We start from the raw sequence: 21,162 nt of genomic DNA, 5'->3' as shown, positions 1-21,162 counted from the left end.
TCTGTCTGGGATTGCCAATTAACATGCATATAACAAATGAAATCATAAAGCTGCTTTCACTGGTTTAATGCTTCACATCACAAATAAGCTGTTATCATTGGAATGGCAGCTATCAGCCATTTCTTCCTTATGATATAGACTAATCAGCCTCACTCCCAGGTTTCTTCTAGGTTTACTGGTTTACTGGTTTCCTCCAAACTCCCAAAAACATGCCAGTAGGTCGATTGGCTATGCAAAATTGCACCTAGTTGTGAACGTGTCTGATTTCCTATCCATGTATTCCAGCTTCACACCCAGAGTTCTCAGGATAGGCTTTAGATCCATTGCACGCCTTACAAGGATAAAGTGCTTACTGAAGATGAAGATATGAATAACCAGACCTGAAACCCAGGTATGTGTCTTCTTTATGTGCTTCAGTATTCAGGCCTATTGCTGTACAATGAAGCCTATTCAGTGCAGTGAGATTAAGGGCAAATAGACTGAAATCTTTTATCTTGCTCAGACCACAGGGATACACCCCACAGCTAAATGATAAGTTAAAATAATAATAATAATAATAATAATAATAATAATAATAATAATAATAATAATAATAATAATATGTCAGTACCATCACTTAATTTAACTCTTAGCACTTTTCAGAGACCTGTTTAATATATTTTAAAGATGTATGCTGAATTGCCATGTCTTTTATGACTAAATATATATTCAGTAACTGTGTAGTTGCAGGTTCTATGATCTGGACTTTATATTATACCTTATTATACAATGTTTCACCTATAATGACTTACAATGTGGCCTAGAATTGGGTCAGTTATAGTGTGCTATACTTTATAGTGAAATTTTCAGGAAGTTACCCAAGTCCTTTACGATCATACGACTTTGACTTTTAACTTTATGTTGATTTCCAATCTTCTACAGTCTTCTACAGGAAGCTTTAAACAAGAAAACTGAGCAGTGCATATTTGTAATCCACACAGGGCTTTTTAAAATACCTGTGTTCGACTTTATGATGACAAATGCTCTAAGGTAATAGAGTGGAACAGTAATTGTGAAACTGCATGCAGCAGGGTGCTAATGTAAAATGCAGCCTTGCATAGATCCAGTCTGGCTAAATAGCTTTAAGGACTTAATTTGCATTAGAATAAGACACTGGCGTAATGTAAATAAGCTTTCCTAATGTCCATGAGGCATGCCTACTAAAAATACCCTGATCTAAAGGCAGTAAAACAAGGCCGAGCTAAGGTCAGGACCCTGGAACTATCGCTGGATAGTGCTCTCCAGATGAATCAATACGACTGGAAACTTTCCACAGTCTAGTAAGCATACTTTAGTGTTTAGGCATAAATCAGGTAAAGGAGCAAAGCTTTTGGGAGCTCATAGCGCTTAACATCAGCTACAGATATTCATGTGCTGTTGAAGGAGGTCTCCTGGGCAGCCTGGATAAAAACTATGCAGCTTCCCACGCAGAGCGTTTATGATGTTGGTCGAGCTTCAGCATAAGGAACTAGAAATAACAATCACAATGCATTATAAATAACTCCTGCATTATTCCTGCAGTAATGTGAGTGAGACATGAGGTTAAATCAGGTTATTGTAAATATCTCCTGCTGCACGGAGAAGCTCTCGCTACAACTCAATAAACAAAATGTGAAATTGTTTTATTTTACCTTACTGTGCAATCTATAATCATCAAGGTGAAATGACTTAATTATACCACGCAGGCCATTATGTAAGACAATTGCAGTTAAAATAATAGCTATGGTTTGTCCATTGTTTGAAAATGTGATTTTGTGTGTGTTTGTTTGTTTCAGTGTTTAGATACAGAGACTGATGGTTGGCATGGAGTGACAGTGTGCCGTACACTTTCAAACCTGTAATTTCCCAGACTAACGGTGCCAGTGTCCGCTCTCAGTGGGCCAACACAGCTGTCTGCAATCCTGCACCCTTAGAAAGCCACACAGCAATGTTAAGCTTCTTCTGTAGAAACTCCAGCACCAGCCGTAGTTAATATCTCAAGTTTTTAAGAAGTTTGTTTACAATTTTTAGGAGTTATGGCTGTATCTAGTATAATTACATTTCCTCTTTATGCCGATTATAAATCGACCATTTGATAGCGATAGGAAACTCATCTCATATAAAGAATTAGGGACAAGGGTAATGTGGTTGAATTTCATTGAATTTCACACTAATTAACTTGTCAGACAAGCTAGAAATATAATAGATAAGAACCCATGGCTGTTATTACAGTATATTTCATATCTTTGCAGGGGGTCTGCTAATGGTCTGGGCCTGAGTGCCGCTTAGAGCCCCAGAGGTTCAGAAACAGCCCTCGAGGTTCATCTGATAGAGTTTTGGTAGCCCTCACATCCTAGAGAGCTTGCTTGTAATTAGACATTTAAAAAAAAAAAAAAAAGACATTCTTAATATGTAGCATGTGTAAAAGTACAACTGATAATTTAAATATTAGTTGGCATAGTGTATTATTTATATTATTATTATTATTATTATTTTTTTTAAATATATTGCAGTACTGATACAGCACAGCAGCTTAACAAAGGGCAGCATAAGTCAGTGTATGCCAAAACAGACGTTTAAGGCTAGCATTCTCTAACAGGATGTTATGAGTTTACTCAGTGGGTATGGTGGCTTCAGACATCTATGGCAGTATAGCTGCTGTATCTAATACCCTAATACTGACATCACACACGCACTACCATGTCAGTGTCTTTGCTCCATTGAGAATGGATTACTATTCAAGTAATAGCTTGTTGGCATTGCTCCTATTTTATCTGTTTAACTGATTGACAGGCTGAGAAATTGGGCAACAGGTGGAGTACAGTCAGACAATGGACCTACAAAGTGACCTATATGGCACATGTACTAGATGAAATGGACAGTGAGTGCAAATACAAGGTAGGTGTACATAATAAAGTGGCAACTTGAGTGTATAATTCTGTGTGAAGAAATAAAGCATCAGTTAATAATAGCATGTTTTATTCATCTTGTATATTAAAGAGCATACAATGTGTTTATTAAAGTTAACAAAACACAAGTAGTGTTTACATTCATTTTCCATTCTGTGATTGTAAGTGATGACCTATTTACTGAATATTGTCATTATAAGCATGCAAGTTTTATTTAAAATGACTTAGTTTTGTAGATTATATCATGCTTTAAATGATATTTCATATGACTCAGTTAGTTGAGAAGAACCACACTCACATTTAAAGGAAAAAATAAGCCCTCACAGTAACCAAACACACTTAGCAGCTGTTTGTTTCCATTAACGTTATTGAATAAGCATTGGGCTTTAAGTGTGTACATTTCTGCATGGACCATATTCACTAAGAAGTACAGCATTTGCATACAAGTTTAGATCAAGCCAAGACACAAGCAGCAATCTTTATGGTCATAAATTTCCAGTATATCTGTGATGCTTTGCGGAGTGTGGTGTACATCTGGATTTAGGGTTCTGGTTTGCTACTTGATTTCCATCCAGACCTAGCCCTTATTTACACAGATTTTTGGAAATGTACATTTGCTGATAAAAGGATTAAGGCTGGATATATTTACATTTAACTGTATTATCTAAATACGTAAAGCAGTGAGCGCTAAGAAGGATTGTCAGGACAGCAGCAGCAAGGGTGTGATTTGATTCATATGGAATTATTGTGTTTTTATGGGAAGAACTCAAAGTTTATAACCAGCCTTTAAACATCTAACCAACACAACAAGAGGTTAGTTACATGGTTGCAAGGAAAAAAAATAGAAAGGTAATAATCCTTTTAAAAGTGCTAACTTTAAGATAATGTCTAGTTCAACAATACTATAAGCTATAAGCTTTACTTTACTATAAACAAACAAACAAACAAAACCACAGACTATTACAGGACCATAAAATATGTAACTAATTGCACTTTTCCACTGGACACTTCTGTATTACATGGTACAATAACAAATGCAGGATCATGTATTTTGCCAAGATTTTCATTGCTATACACTGCAGATAAATGTAGGTATATTTACTCATTTTAAGCTTAAATAATTTTGCTTTCTTTTAGAAATGATCACATAGAATAAGCTAAATTATCTGTCAATAGAATAATTACTTGAAACATCTAGAAACAGGATTCATAATCTTGATCTAATAAAGAGAAATATTAGTTGAATTTGAATATATTCAAGATAGTTTTAGTTGCTAAAACATACATTTTGCAGTGTACCGTAACTACAGTGTAAAAATAAAAACAACCCTTTAAAATATCTTAAATATAGGTCGATTCATCTAGTATTTCATATTACATTAAAACCAAATATAAGATTATTAAACCTATTTCTAGACTTTTGTTACTAATTTCAAGTTTCAAATGCTCTTAATCTATTGGCAAATAAGTTGGCTTCTTTCTAGAAATAAATGCTTAAAAATAGCTAATTTATTTGCCAATAGGACAAAGCTTGAAATGAGTTAAAAAAAAAAAGCTGGAAATAGGTTTAATAATCTTATATTTGGTTTATCTTATAATAGGGCATACTAGACATATTTTACTAGAAACATTTCACTATATTAAAGATATTTTCACCTGATATCATTTTTTGCAGTATAAATGCCCATGATGAATTTGGTTACCCTTCATAAAAGGGTACCAAACAGGGACATACCAGTGGAGCGATAAATAATGCAGACTGATTAGTCAAAAGGAATCATCACAGAAACATTATGGTCATCACACAGTCAGACAACCACCATTAAAAAAAAAAAAAAAAAAAAAAAACACTAAAAACATACTAGCTAACTAGAATCACCTTTTCCCCCAGACAGTAAGGCACAGCAATTTTCAATAGTAGTGTCTGATAATTTCATCAAGTGTGTAAGCCCTCATCTGTGTGTATATGGAAAAGTAGATCTGGTATTGTTGCTACTGTTAGTGATGCATAGGAAATGATGTTGCCACCCCACAACCCTCAGAGAACTGCTTTCAAATAAACTGTTTTGTGAGGAGAAACTGACACAGGTTGTTTACAAAGATAAGGCTAGTTATAGATTTGGATTAGTAGCCGTAGGATGTAGTAGCCGGAGGCTTGCTGTACTACAGTGTCCAGTGGAAAAGATGTATAAACAACACACTTTTGGGTATGTTGTAAAAAGAAACAAAAATTTAGCTCAAATTACCACCAGAGACTTCCTCAACAAAATTGTGTGCTGATGACTGAGCAGAGCTCGATTTTGTTCTCAAATTAGTCGAGCCGTACAGCTTTGCTGAGTGCTTGGAATATGAGAAGGCCTTTCTCCTGTACATCTCCCCTTTCCACATTGAAATCATCAACAGAGTAGAAAGCACTACCCCACCTAACGTGAGAAGGCAAAGCCCAGCAATAACACACCGATCCAGGTGTGCCCCGAGCCTTGCACTCTCACTTTCGAGTCTCTCCATCTCTCGTGCCGAGATGGTGTCTGGGTTTACTCCTGAGTCACGAGGGACAGAATAAGATATGATCACTAAAGTTATTCCTGTCACTAGGAAGGTGACGGCACTGATAAATCCATAATCTACAGGCTTTCCTGAGCTCTCAGATGTCAGGTCGGACATTAAGGAAAATTCAAGGCGGTTCTCGTTTGGGGAGTCGGGGCAAGGTGTCCCATCATGGAGGCTTTTCTCGCTTGTGTCTGGAGTACCCAGTCTCAGATTGACATTTTCATCAACGTAAGTGAAAGAGGTCTCCAGCTCCTCGTCACAACACACCCTGACCTTCTCTTGATGAAAGTGTTTGCCTGACAGTCCTTTGCTCTGGGTCATCTTTGGTGCTGAATGATGCTGACCCTCTGCAATAACCACTTTCCCATGTGAACTGCTTTCATGTTCGCTGGGGGTCGTTTCTTCAGCTGGGCCATCTGTCCCATGAACTTGAACAGGTTGGGCCCAATCAGGGACATCCAGTGGATCGTCTCGTCCTCTCTCTTTATCTATGTAAAGCAGCTCCACTGAAGCCATTGGACTCTTGCTGCCAGATCACTCCACCAAGACAGCCACATCAACACCTATCAACACAAATCATCAGTGTGGGGTTGGAGAAGAAGGTCTAGTGAGGCCTGAAGTCTTCCGCTGTTGCTACTCTTAGTGTTTACTGTAAAAACTATCAACACAGAAGCCACAGATTAAAAAACACCATGCCCAGTCATGTTTTTTGAAAGCGCAGCTATAACTACAGCATTAACCCTTCTTACTATGGTGAAAGTTTTGATCAAGTTTCATTGCCTGACCTTATGAAAGGTTATGTTATCAGCAGGGCTGGAAATGGTGGCGATGGGCAGTAAATTTCAAGGGGGGACAGTCTTCCAGTTCTAACTGGCTAAATTTTTTTCTGTAAATGAAAAGGGTTTGTATCTTTTGTCCACTCGAAAGCCTATGAAAGCGAGTTCCGCTTAGAAGCGTAGTGGAGATATTCTGTGTGTGGTTGCGTAACGTTGACTTTTGTGATTGGCCATAATACCTACAGGCTGCAGCCAATGGGAACGCTTCTCTATCAGTGCCATCCTCACAGGACCAATCAGACCACCTCAGGTAAGTTAACGGAGTCTTAATGGAGACAAAAATCTTAACAGAAACAATTAAATTAACAGATGAAATAGTAGAAAATTAGATGAATAAAGCTGCATGCATGTACCTTAAATGATCCAGGTTCAATCTGTTTTGAACTCCCTTACTCTAATACTATATTAAGTTCATTTGGACCACCTGGTCAAAAGCTAGGAGTAAGACAGCAGAGGGTCGAGATACGTTAGATTAGAATGAATGAACAGTGTTTGTTTGGTGCCACACATAATTCATAAATGTTGTTGATTGACCATATTGTTTGGAGAAGACATTAAATAAGTATAATGTTATTATATATCATAGAGGTATTTATACATTTATATTTATATTATATTATATTTACCCCAACTACGGTCCCCTAGTGCATCTCGGCCATTTCCACCACTGGATATCAGAGTGAACTGATTCGTTTATAGTATTAGTATTGCATAAAGATGCAAACCACAGACATGATTCAACCCTGCTGAAAAAGAACCCATCACAGAAGTTCTAATGGTTTCCACTACAAATGCCATTACAAAACATCAGCTTTTAGCCATTAAAACCATTACTATTACTGGTTCTTAATGGTATCTACCAGACATAACATGCCACCAATAGAAGGCAACAAATGACCAAGAAAGACTGAACCATTACGGTTTCCATTAAAACCAATACAACACCCATTATATTCATTAAAAACCATTAGAAATTCTCGGTTTTGTTTTCAGCAGGGACAGCATTAACCCTCCTTGCTTTGGTGAAAGTTGATCATGTTTCATTGCCTGACCTTATGAAAGCTTATGATATCAGATTGAAATTATTAGTTCATAGTGTTAATATTCCATAAAGAAAGAAATCCATGCAAACCACAAACAAGATCCAAGGCTCTTTAAAAATGCACGTAGGCAGAGAAATACAAAGATTTCAATGCACTAAATGCTTTTTATATAATGGAGAACACATTAAGCTTCTTGTCTACTGCGATAAAAAAAAAAAAACCTGACAACTGAACACACTTCTTTGAAGGTCGCATCAGATTAGAAAACTGTAGTCACAGCCTGTATATGAACGCTTGTTCAATTCAGACTGCTAGCATGGCTACAATGGAGACGCCAGTTCCTCAGTCCGCATTTGTACGTAAGCTACAGAAGTAAAATGCTATACTGCGTTTGATAAAGAGATGGAATACTTGCGCAGGAAATCCTTTGTGCGTAGATAAACGTGCTCTCATCCCGGCAGCTCTCAGCAACGCGCAGGCTCCAGTTCCGCAAGGACGCCGCCACTTACCGGAACATTTGACATTAGGACTGACTACAGCGCAGGCTGATTGGTTACCGAGGCTGTTAACGCTTGTCTGTCCAAATAAAGTCCCGCCCATCACCTTTATGACTTCCCACATCCTTCAATTCAACCGTGTAGCCTACAGCAGCAAGCCCATTTTCTCTGATCACGCCCTGTGTAGCTGTGATTCGAAGAGGAGGAAGAAGAGGAGGAGGTAAAGGAGGAAGAGGAGGAGGAAGAGGAGGACAAAGAGGAGGAAGAGGAAGAGGAGGAGGAAGAGGAGGACAAAGAGGAGGAAGAAGAAGAGGAGGAGGAAGAAGAAGAGGAGGAGGAAGAGGAGGAGGATAAAGAGGAAGAAGAGGAAGAGGAGGTGGAAGAGGAGGACAAAGAGGAGGAAGAAGAAGAGGAGGAGGAAGAAGAAGAGGAGGAGGAAGAGGAGGACAAAGGAGGAAGAAGAGGAAGAGGAGGTGGAAGAGGAGGACAAAGAGGAGGAAGAAGAAGAGGAGGAGGAAGAAGAAGAGGAGGAGGAAGAGGAGGACAAAGGAGGAAGAAGAGGAAGAGGAGGTGGAAGAGGAGGACAAAGAGGAGGAAGAAGAAGAGGAGGAGGAAGAGGAGGACAAAGAGGAAGAAGAGGAAGAGGAGGTGGAAGAGGAGGACAAAGAGGAGGAAGAAGAAGAGGAGGAGGAAGAGGAGGACAAAGGAGGAAGAAGAAGAGGAGGAGGAAGAGGAGGACAAAGAGGAGGAGGAGGAAGAGGAGGAAGAGGAATGCATCGATGAGAGAAATTATGCTACATATGCATATACAGGCAGATGAAAAGTGGCTCTGTTATGTTGTTTCATGGTTTGGATCCACTACAAATCAATACAAAGTAATTCTCACGGATTATCTTTCTCCTATGATGAAACATCTCTATCCTGAAGGGAGTGCTCTCTTCCAGGATGAAAAACAATAGAAACCATCACAGAAATTCTAATGTTTTCCATTACAAACAATCAGCTTACCATTAAAACCATTACCATGACCATTATTGGTCCTTAATGGTATCCACTAGACATAACATGTCAGCAATAGAAGGCAACCAAATACCAGTAGACCATTACACAGGGACCATTTCAATCTCCATTAAAAACAAATCAATTCCCATTATAACCATTAAAACCATTGCAAATTCTATGAGGGTTGCTATTGTTTTTTCAGCAGGGACTGCCCCTATATAACGTTATACGCTTATAATGTGGACACGGATGCCATTCAAAGTCATTTAAAAAATTTGAAAGAAATCATTGTATGCATTAAACATACACAGATGGCTTTTCCTCATTCTAAAGTTGTACATGCTTAATACGTTTCAAAGCATCTGGTACATTGTATGTGTTATATTATATGTGTTATATTAGCAAAGATCAACATAAATATCCTACTTTGTATGGTGATCATAAACCATAAGATGGTTATGTGACCTGTTTGTGTGATTAAACAAAAGTTTTTACCCTCTACTGTCTGAATTCAATTATAACAAGATATAGGAGTTCATATTTTACAGACTTTCAGTACTTATTTATGTTATAATGCTAATGAATGTTTGGGCAGGAGATCAGATATATTTCCATAATAAGTTAGTGAGAGAGTAGGGAAACTCAGGGTGTGATTGATGCCCAATTTTGGCTGGGTATAGGTTGGGGAATGCACTCATATATCCTAAAAGGCCTGTGTATATTTCTGAAGTAACACAATGTTGCAGGAAAGTCAAAATGTATCAAATGTTGGACATAATACTGTTACGATTAATGAATATCTTATGATTCAAATTTGTTGGTATTGTAATAATCTGCCAAGGATACAATTCTACTTGCAAGGCAGAACTGAAACAGTAAATCGGTCATGATTATGACCCAGTAGGATTGACAATAATCACAAATTTAAGTGTCAGATATACTTCCATATACAGTAGGTCACACTGGCCTAATTTCCTAATTTTAAAGACATGAATTAATGTGAGGAAATGTAAATTTGAGTAATTTAATGAATTTATATTTGAAGAAAAATACATAAAAGGAATGCTTACATTTACATTGACCACATTTGGCAGATGCCTTTAACCAGAGTGACTTACAGTCTCCATCAAAGAACAAATATGCCAGGGTCTAAGAATACAATTAAGCTAAAATTCTATAAGAGAAGAGTTAGTACAACTTAGAACAAGTTATTATTAGTATTTATTTAAAATGCTCAGTTAAATTCTTAGTAAAGCGGTAGGTCTTCAGTCTTTATTTGAAGACATCTAGGGAAGCTTCATTCTACAACCTGGGTGTTAGTACAGAGAAGACTGTTGATGCATGTCTTCCTTGTTTGTTGTGGGATAATGAGTCAAGTGAGCAGGGTTTTTGAGAAATACTTTCATATACAGAGTAGTGGACAGTAGTTATTCCTCAATTAAAAAGTTCTGGTGTGATTGTTCCAGATGTAGCTGTCATTGTAGCTGCTGCTGTCAATGGGAGAAGAGCAGGGTATTGAATGGGAGGTGAAGCTTCCAGAAAATATTCCCTCAAGTGGAGTTTTGATGATGGTGGTGGTAATGTCTAACTCATCAGTTTGAAATATTTCATGTTCAAATGGGTTGAGATCTGGTGAGTGTGAATGCCGTTAGTTTCAGCATTTTCATTCTTATCAAACCATTCAGTGAGCTCTCATGCACTGTTGATGGGGATATTGCCATCCTGGAAGAAAGCACTCAGGATAGAAAAGTGATTGTATGGTTTTGCTATTTCCCTGTAAACAGACAAGTTGATATAAACCATGCAAAATGTTCCCACAGCATAACAGGTTCACCAGTTTATACTGTCACCAATCTGTAGCTCTTTCCAGGTATAGCAGGAACTGTCCAAGGTTCTGAATTCGGTCGATTCCTTACAGCTGATATGGTGTAATGGACATACATATATATTTTTTAACAAGTATAAACATGGGGTATCCAAATAAAAATTTGGAATTTTAGTTATGAATGGTATTTTATTTCTAATATAAAGCATATTGTACTACTTTCATTTAAAACCACATTACTTTTATTCTGACATTTTCCAAAATTCTGTCTTAACAGATAATGGTAGATATTACATGGATAGACTTTTTATGAGCACATGCATGTCAATCAAAGAAATTTAACCCAGAAGATATTCACATGTAGTATTCCTCCATTAACCATTTGTGCATGCTAAATATCTTTCACATTGTGTGTATGAGAAAATATCTACATAAATATTTCATAAGTAGTAAAAATATTCAGCAGGTGAACGTGCATGACATATGCAGATTGTGGTACTTGTATTACTGTTTACTGTTGTCCCCGCTCTATAACTGGATTGTGTTCTGTCTTACTGAAAGTCAGTTTACTTATATAAAAAGCATCTGCCACATGAATAAATGAAAGAAAAGAATAACTTTAGATATTCCCAACTAGCCACATCTGTTGAAGTAGACGCATGTAGAGTTTCAGTTCCAGAGGGGTTTTCAAGGACTCCTATAACTGATCTAACATAATGGCTAGTCTTTTCCTTTCTTTTCTTTGCATTGTTGTGAGAGAGCACATTTCTGTATGGTAGTCATGCAACAACAGATGTAGGAACTGGCCTTTGTCATTAGCAAAATTAAACAGCCTGGTGTCCCTGCTAAATATTTGATTTATTCCCTTGAAATAAATGCTGCCAAGTTCTGAGTGGCTTGCTGGCATGGAAAGTGATGGAAAGCTGGACATGTCTGTATTTAAAGCTATCTGAAATAAAATTCACTGAATGCAATGAACTGAATAGTATGACTGAACACAAATGATTAATTAAGTCAATACAAATGCACTGCAGCAGATAAATCATAGACCTGATCTGATGCACACAGAAGTTTGTCTTTGTTAAAAGAAGGTAATGAGACAAGATCAAATAAAATATGTTTCCCTGCTCAGACTATTAATTAAGAGATAACCTTGCTTTATCAAGAAAAATATTACTAAAACATGATATAATAACATGAAATTACACATATTCCATCAATGAGTTTACTAACAGACAGAGCAAATGTAATATGTGACACAAACTCTGACATCTCCTTTGCTTGCTTTTGATGAATTTTAACGTATAGATTATGAACATTGATGTGGTTGAGGCATACAGTATGAGATGTGACTCTGCATTGCTTTCATTCTCAATCCATGTAAGAAAGCTTGTTGAAAGCATCTTCAAAAATTACTGCCAATGAAAAGCTCTGAAATGCTTCGAAATCATTAGAAAGCGGTAAGACTCTCTGAGACTTTATAACATTATGCTTTTTATCAAAGCCCTGTGGAAATTAATATAGTACATGATTTAACTTTGGCTTTAATATTAACAGTACAAGCCACAGTATGCTGTGTTAGAAGTAGGGTGACAAAATGCTCAATAGTTCCTGATGCAGTCCTGTAGTCATTCTTTGCTTTAGGTGTCAAATAATGTATTCATTATTAAATTTTAATTATTGTGCAGAGTGATCATCCCACTAAGGTGTATGTGTAATTATTTGTCAGACCGACCCCGGCTAGGTGAAATCCACCCATTAGACAGAATCTTGAATCTGGCACAATCTGTGCAAGTCTTATTTAGTCACACTGAAGGCATTGTGAAAGGTGTGAATGATTTTCTATTTGTTCCTTTGTAAGAGAAAGGTGTCACATGAGAAAAACGTGTCTAATAAATGCATTTGTATTTGCATGACCCCTACCACCCTCTGTCCTCTTTGTCCTGAATTGGACTATTAGATTTCTGGTCGCTGTAACCTGAGTCAGAGAGGGGTTGTTATTATAATAAATATCCACAAGGGGGCGGTGACACATAACTGTCAGAAATACATCAGAAAATGTATCGAAGACAGACTTCCATACATTAAGGACTACTGAATTGGGTTAAGAAAGTGTAGAATCAAAAACAACAATATAGAACTCATTACCTGGCTATGCTTTAATTTATAAGTAAGTTAAAAGAACAATAATAATTGAAAGTTTTTTTTATTTACTTTTGCTGTAACTTTATTTAGGGCTGGGACGAGACGTTTATCTCCCGACTCGATACTTTCACAATACTTCGGTGCTGAATCTATATGTATTGTGATTTTTAAGCATTGCAATTCTACATGTATTGCGATTCGATATTGCTATGTATTGTGATTTTTGTTTGCTTTTTTAACACAAGACCATGAGAAAAAGTTGAATCATACACTTATACAGACTGTATATGATCTGTATATGATGAGTCATATTTACAAAGACAATTCATTACATGTTTCTGAGTTTTATTTCAGGAGCATCATACAATATTTTACAGGGTGCATGTTGTAGCCCCACAGATCTCTGACCGACCAAATGGACCAAACCTCCAAATGGAAAATCTTGGCACTGTAGTGAACCTTCCAAGAAGTGACTGACCTTCCAAAATTCTTCCAAGAACACAGCAACAACTCATCCAGGAAGTAACAAAAGAGACAAGGACAATATTAAAGGACCTACAGGCCTCTTTTGCATCAATAAAGGTCACTGTTTATGACTCCGCTATCAGAAAGCCACTGTGCAAAACTGGCATCCATGGAAGAGTGGTGAGGTGAAAACCACTGCTAACCCAGAAGAACATTAAGTCTCATCAAAATTTTACCAAATCACAGCTTGATGATTCTCAAACCTTTTGGGAGAATGTTCTGTGGACTGATGAGTTGAAGGTGGAACAGTTTGGAAGACAGGGTCCCGTTACATCTGGCGTAAACCAAACACAGAATTCCACAAAAAGAACATCTTACCTACGGTCAAGCATGGTGGTGGAAGTGTGATGGTGTGGGGACGCTTTGCTGCTTCATGGCCTGGGCAACTTGCAGTAACTGAGGGAAACATGAATTCTGCTCTCTACCAGAAAATCCTGAAGGAGAATATCCGGTCTTCAGTCTGTAAATTGAAACTCAAGCACAACCGGATTATGCAGCAAGACAATGATCCAAAGCATAGGAGTAAATCCTAGTCCTAGAAGTAAGTGAAAGACTGATCTCCAGTTATCAGAAGTGTTTGTTTGCAAGTTTGTATTTTTTGCTTCAATAAAAAAATTAATATTGTGTGTTAACTCAGGTTGCCTTTGTTTTATGTTGTATTTTGTTTGAAGATCTAAAACTATTTACTATGAGATATACACAAAAACAGAAGAAATCAGGATGGGGCAAATACTTTTTCCACAGCACTGTATATGTATGAGACACCAATAGATTATGGATTTAAAAACAAAAATCATAGTAATACACTACAGTAATATTTATAGTAGTACATATTTATCAGTTATTTATAGTAATATTGATCAGTTTTAGAGGTATGCGGGAATGGCCAGGCAATATATAAACATCATCTTATGAGAAAGAAACTTTATCAATTATTTAAATAAATATTGCAATCTGTGACAATGTCTACACCTCTTGAAGAAAACAACTAATACGGTTGAGCTTGAGTTGACTGTTTGTTGTTTTTTTTGTAGGTTTATTTTAGAACAGTGGCTTCTGATGGCAAATGATTTGCTTAGAATTATAGCTACAACTTTGATATCTTGACCTAAATATTAACATTATGTTTTCAAATAATATTTGAACAAAAAAAAGTGTAATCATTATTTGATTCAGAAAGATTTAGGATTATTTGGCTACATGCAGTGGTTAGTGTTGTATAATTTTCACATATACATGGGAGCTCTTTTCAACGCTCAGTTTTGTGAAGAGATGATGGAAGTGGTCTCTTCCAGTATAATAACATCCCCACACACAGGGCATGAGGGCTCACTGAATGGTTTCATAAGGATGAACTTGATATAAATGATATGCTGTGGTCTTCCCAGATCTCAGCCCCAATCAAACTCCTATAGGAGATTCTGAAGTAACCTAATAGACATCTCTATCCACCACTATCATCAAACACTAATTGAGAAAAAAGGTTTTCATCCCTTCAGTGCAGTTCCAGAAATTTGTAGAATATCTGCCAAGTAACAGTGAAGATCTTCTGGTGTGTCACGGTAGCCCAAAATCGTACAGAGAAACATTATGTTGTTGTTTTTTTCCATTAAGCTGTGACTCATCTGGAAAGTGGAGCAGATGTGGAAGAATTGGAGTAAGAGAAGATAATTACCTTAGCTAATCATACCACTTTAAATCAACACTGTTATTTTGTCACTGAGAAATGAGATTGGAGCACTTCAGATAATATGACCTAAATTCTATATAGCTGGAAAATGAGTAGTCAGTGAATTATTGAATTGAAGGAATAAAAAAGTGAAAAAGTAAAGATTTGAAGAATTTAATTAAAAAAAAGGGGGTACATAGGAACTGGTGAGGGAATGTTAACTCTGCACAAGTCCTGAAACGTCTTTTGTGAAAAGCTAAAAAAAAAATCATCTTTTTTTCTCGATGCTAAACTGGTAATGTGTCCTTATTTCTCATTCGTTAGCCAATTAAGAGACATTTAGAACATTTGCAGAACAATAGATATACTTTCAGATGTTTAAAAAAACAAACACACCTGTGTGTGTATTCATAGGCCTTGTATTACAAAGGCTAAATCTGATATGCTTTCTGATCCCATTGAGATATCAGTAATCACATCGGGTGGAAAATTGCTTTGGAATGGTATAGGTCTAATCTGGCAAAGTTGCATTCTGGGCTAGTTTATAAAGAACTGGGCGGCTCTTAACGAGATTGCACTGGAAAGTGTCCATCCAGTGTAGTGTAGGCTGTATGAGCATTTCCCTCTCCTGCCTACTACGTACACCGGTGCTCCATTAGTATTAGTGGAGGCTTATGGGGAGCTCAGTAAAGCCACACTCAGCCTATGGGCGGATACACCACCACTGCCCTCTCCACCTTAGACACACACTAGAGAGGACTGACTGCCTCGTAGCCACACGTATATCTGGAAATACTTTTGGATCTTCACAAGTTACGTCGATTTAAAAAAATAAATAAATAAAAAATCATCTGCAATATCAGAAAGGTGGTGTTTAAATATTAGCTGCAAACTGGTTGTATTTACGCTCAACACCTCTTTACTTTTAGAGGCATTTTATTATCTGTGTCTGTTTCGATTATGGCTTGTGTCCTGGACTTGAAAGGTGATCGGTGATCGTGTTCAGCTGTGAAGTACACGAGCGGAGTGAAGCATGGAGAATGTGACATTATTTGGAAATGCTAACCAGACTCTAAGCATATGGACCGACCAAAGCATCGAGTATAAAGTGGTGAGTGTGTTGTTGGTGATCATCATTTGCGGCGCCGGGATCGTGGGGAACGTGATGGTGATCCTGGTGGTGCTCACGACCAAACACATGCGGACTCCCACTAACTGCTACCTGGTGAGTTTGGCGGTCGCAGACCTCATCGTGCTGACGGCGGCAGGTTTACCCAACATCACAGAAAGCCTGTTCGGGGAGTGGGTGTACGGCTACGGCGGCTGCCTCTCCATAACATACCTACAGTACCTGGGCATCAACGCGTCATCTTGCTCCATCACAGCCTTCACCGTGGAGAGGTACATCGCCATCTGCCACCCGATCAAGGCGCAGTTTCTCTGCACCCTCTCCAGGGCAAAAAAGATCATTGTCATGGTTTGGGCTTTCACCACTCTTTACTGCGTCATGTGGTTTTATCTGTCCGACATCGAAAAGATGATCTACAACAACATCACCTTAAGCGTGTGCTCTTACAAGGTAGCAAGAAGATACTACAAGCCGATATACTTCGCTGATTTCACTTTGTTCTACGTGGTTCCGCTGCTGCTGGCCTCCGTGCTGTACGGGCTGATCGCCAGGATCCTCTTTCTCAACCCCCTGCCGTCGGACCCCAAGGAGAAGGCGCAAACCTGGAGGAAAGGTTCGTGCGCAGAGAGCAAAAAGCACACCAAGAACTCTTCCTTTGGAAGCACAGCGGCCTCGCGAAGACAGGTATTCATTTACTGTTCCTATCATGCACACTAGAAACAATTTTTAATAACATGCACTAGACATTTAAGTTGTGTTTTTAAGGCTGGCAAGCGCGTAACCGTGCGCTGTCCTCGCGCGCGTTGCGTGTTTTCCCTGCTCCTTGAGTAAACCCATGTCCTGCATGTTTTGGTGTTTTCCCTGTTCCAACTGTTCAACGCAGGAAGGGCTCTTCGTTAGCCTGATTAATTGGCTCAGGGAAAACTTTTCAAGTTAAGGTACTCCAGTACCAGGACTAATGTGGTCGATCACAAAAAAACATGCAAAAAAATAAAATAAATAATAATAAAAAAAATTTAAAGGTGTGCTTCAAAACCTAAGCCAAGCACATACCAGAATGTATAAACATATAACTACACCTAGTAGTGTTCACACTACTTATAATCATGTGGAATGGCAGGGCAGCATCACCTGAAAGTGTGGATGTACAAAGAGAACTAGCCACAGTTCATTCATTCTCATTTATTCTCATGGCCATTATTGCATTCATGGTAAGATGGTTAAACTAGCACAATCACAGATTAAACTAGCGCAATATGGGCAATGTTGACGTGATGACCTGATAAAATGACCAAACATAGCTAGTCTGCATGCAAAAAATTAAGAAATAAAATAGACAAAGAAAGCACGCATAAATAAGTATTGTAAATCTCAACATTAAACTGGAGTAAGAAAACCCAGTGAAGGGCCATGTCCAGGTTTTGAGACATGGAATGGCAAAGAGGGGCACGAGTACAATAACTGGTGTTACTCCCTAATTATGTATAGGTTGTTGTTGTAAAATATTTAATTCATTCTGTAGTACAATTGAATGAATTATTATTTTATTGTTATTCTGTATACAAATCTTACCACTCCAGTTCTGACATCACTGAAGGAAATAATAGACCAGTCAGTGTGGTCAGAGTAGGTAGCAGCTGGGGTGCTAAGACTTATTACAAGGTTCGCAGCTGCCATCATGTGCAACCATAAGTGACCATGCATCTAAGAAAGTTACATTTATTTCTTCTTTCCTAAAGGCTTTAGCTTTACAGATGCCATTCTGAGCACCTGGGTCTGTTTCTTCTTCACTCCTGGTCTTCACAAAAAGATGTTTTAGTGCCTTATCTGCACCATCCCTCTTCTGCTTCCTTTTTTATCTTGTCACTACCTCTACTCGTGCTTATCACTGTCTACCAGCTAACTTGGCAATTCTTCAACATAGTTATGCCACAAAATAGCTAGACCTTTATCTCAGAATTGATATTTAATGGTTCAGATGCACCTGTTCTCACACTAACACTAACGAACGCTCGCACATGCGCACGCACTCACACACACACACACACACACACACACACACACACACACACACACACACACACACACACACACACACACATACATATGCATATGTGCTACAGGAGCCAGGAACAAAAAACAGCAATATTCCATGAGAGTTGCGGAGTAGGATCACATGAGTCTCTGATGACACACAACAAAAAACTGGCAGTTTCTTGCCATCTTGCATATTCTACATAAAATACGTTTGTGTGTGCTACTATGCCACTGCTCTGTGTGGTTGCCAAGAAGAAGGTTGTGCTTGATTCTAGATGTAAATGCCACAAACATATTTGTTGTCTTAGCAACACTGGCCTAGGGGTGGCTGATGTGGCCAAAATATCATATCACAATACCTGGAAGGCATTTTCACGATACACGATATTTAGGTTTGGCAACAAAATGATAGTCAAACCAGTAGTATCACATTTAAAATAGTTTCAATAACATAGACAAAAATGATTTAATGTCCAATCAGCTATTTATTGTGGCATGAGTAACATTAGGTCATCTGATACCTGCATACACTCACAGGCCACTTTAATAGGAACACTTGTACCCTGCTAGTGCATGCAGTAATCCAATCAGCCAATCATGTGGCAGCAGTACGATGCATAAAATCATGCAGATACATCAAGAGCTTAAGTTAATGTTCACATCAAACATCGGAATGGGGAAATATGATCTCAGTATCTTTGAAAAACATCAGTGATTAAAAAAAGCATTTAAAAATGTTAACGCTCCAATTTTGGTGAGTCTATGCCCACTATAGCCTCAGATTCCTGTTCTTGGCTGACAGGCATGAAACATGATATGGTTTTCTGCTGTTGTGGCACATCCTCTGCAAGGTTCAATATGTTGTGTTTTCTGAGATGCTTTTCTTATCACCACAGTTCTAAAGAATGATTATTTGAGTTTCCATATCCTTCCTGTCACCTCAAACCCATACAGCCATTATACTCTGACCTCTCATTATTAAGGCGTTTCCCCCCACAGAGCAACGCTGGATGTTTTTGTTTTTGCACCATTTGTTCCATTCTTTGTAGAGTTTAAAAATTCCTGCAGAACATTAACTGATTCACTTGACCTGTACCTGCATGACTTTATGCATTGTGCTACTGCCACATGATTGGCTGATTGGATAATTGCATGAATGTATAATAATTTCTGCAAAGTGCAAAAATTATTCAAGCCTGAAAAAGTTTGTAGATTTATTTTAGTCTTTCCTTATTTGTGTTGTAGGTGACAAAGATGCTGGCTGTGGTGGTGATTCTCTTCGCGTTTCTTTGGATGCCCTATCGTACACTGGTCGTGGTCAACTCGTTCCTAAAACTTCCCTACACTGACACATGGTTTTTGCTCTTCTGTCGACTCTGCATCTATCTCAACAGTGCAATCAATCCTGTCATCTACAATGCTATGTCTCAGAAGTTCCGTGCTGCTTTCCGTAAGCTGTGTAACTGCAGGCCGCAGAGCTCACAGAAGCCGGCTACATACAGCATGGCACTGACTTACAGTGTAATCAAGGAAACCTCCAATGGGCAGAGTCCAGACCACTTCCCCACAGAGATGGAGGAGCTTCCAGGGCCTACAAATGAATTCCTGCCTGGAAGAAATAAGATTTCATATAAGGAATCCTCAATGTCAGACAGCACGTTAACTACAGCCTAGTTTTATGGATAGATAATTGTTCATAGCCAATAATTGATAAATCAGTCTAATTTTTCAATGTTGAATAAAATAGACCAAAATTTCGTCTAGTCGTCCATATTTGTTCTGGTATGTTTTAAAATCTAGCAGCAGAGTGTAATGATGTAATATACAGAAGTGGCCTAAAGTCTTTTCTCTATAGACTTCTAGTGTTAAGTCAATGAAAAGGCAGAGAATGCACAGTAAATCTTTCAAATTGTCCTGCCCAGATGATTAATAGCCTTGTGCTCAAAGCCCATTTCACATGGATTAATACAACTACTGCACAATGCATCAATGTTAAATACTTCTCCCCCGAAAGACTTGTTACAACGATGGTTTCACGTTTACATGCCACTGAGATATCAGAAACTGATTTGTTGTAGTCGCTGTGGAAATGGATAGAGGTATCAAGCTTACATTTGCTATCTTATTTATTTCATGTCTATGTTGTGTTAATTCTGATTATTGTTTTGAAAGCTTTAAAGAATGTAACCTTTAAAAATAAAATACAGCCAGGTAGAACATACCGTACAGTGGAATTTTGTGAGCATGTTTAGATGAAAAAAAAAAAAGTTCATTTGAAAATATTCATAAGACAAGGAATAAAAGAGAAGAAGAATGTACATCTTGGTCAATCTTATTTTATTATGTAAATGTGTTATTTAAAGTAAAGGTGGCTGATAAGGCATTGCAAATTTTAAATTTTCTTTTGTATGTAGCTTTAGATGCAAGTTTGTGCTCCTGAATGTGGTATTTGATATAGCATTAAAAACTTTATATAGACTGGTTTAAAATAAAAAATGCATTCTGATAAATGTTCGTGTGATGTTTGGTGCAAAAAAAATGTTTGGTGCAAAGGATACCCTGCTTTATATAGACTTTGGAAACCATTCAGAATGTACAGTACAATGCCATACTGTGCAACGTGCTTGGTAGTTCATTGGGTGAATGATTAAAGTATGCACATGATATTTCTTGCTGTTGTCATGAATATTTATATTTTGTAAGTTGCACCTTGTCTTGAATAAACTGATAGAATGAGATTGTTCTAATTTCATGTTCTTCAGTGGCCACAATGCATACATCAGTATATGAATCACTGATGGCTCATTCAACCATTATCTTTCACATGGTGAAAACCCAGATCTCCAAAAACAACCTAGCTGTATAGCTAAACACTTTGCATAACTTTAATCAACACAACCCCAAGTGCCCCAGGCCAATATACTAGTAAGTAAAGTTTATTTATAAAAAGTAAAAGGAAATGAAATTATAAATAATA

General features: G+C 37.8%; 2 protein-coding genes across 2 annotated transcripts; one reads left to right on the top strand and one right to left on the bottom strand.

Annotated features, from left to right (window-relative positions):
* Positions 1-2,997: 2,997 nt before the first annotated feature.
* On the bottom strand, positions 2,998-7,856 carry LOC108256773 (transmembrane protein 74). Its single transcript, XM_017454319.3, has 2 exons — positions 7,768-7,856; positions 2,998-6,040 (listed from the first exon to the last, which is right to left on the bottom strand). The coding sequence occupies exon 2, from the start codon at positions 5,991-5,993 to the stop codon at positions 5,160-5,162; it is 834 nt and encodes a 277-aa protein (XP_017309808.2). The 5' UTR covers positions 5,994-6,040; positions 7,768-7,856; the 3' UTR covers positions 2,998-5,159.
* Positions 7,857-15,269: 7,413 nt separating this feature from the next.
* trhra (thyrotropin-releasing hormone receptor a) lies at positions 15,270-20,923 on the top strand. The gene is made up of 2 exons (XM_017458968.3): positions 15,270-16,832; positions 19,431-20,923. The coding sequence occupies exons 1-2, from the start codon at positions 16,053-16,055 to the stop codon at positions 19,857-19,859; spliced, it is 1,209 nt and encodes a 402-aa protein (XP_017314457.1). The 5' UTR covers positions 15,270-16,052; the 3' UTR covers positions 19,860-20,923.
* The last annotated feature ends 239 nt before the right edge of the window (positions 20,924-21,162 follow it).

The sequence above is a fragment of the Ictalurus punctatus genome, chromosome 1 (genome assembly GCF_001660625.3).
Source record: "Ictalurus punctatus breed USDA103 chromosome 1, Coco_2.0, whole genome shotgun sequence".
Taxonomy (NCBI): Eukaryota; Metazoa; Chordata; class Actinopteri; order Siluriformes; family Ictaluridae; genus Ictalurus; species Ictalurus punctatus.
This window is presented reverse-complemented; position numbering and strand designations above follow the sequence as displayed.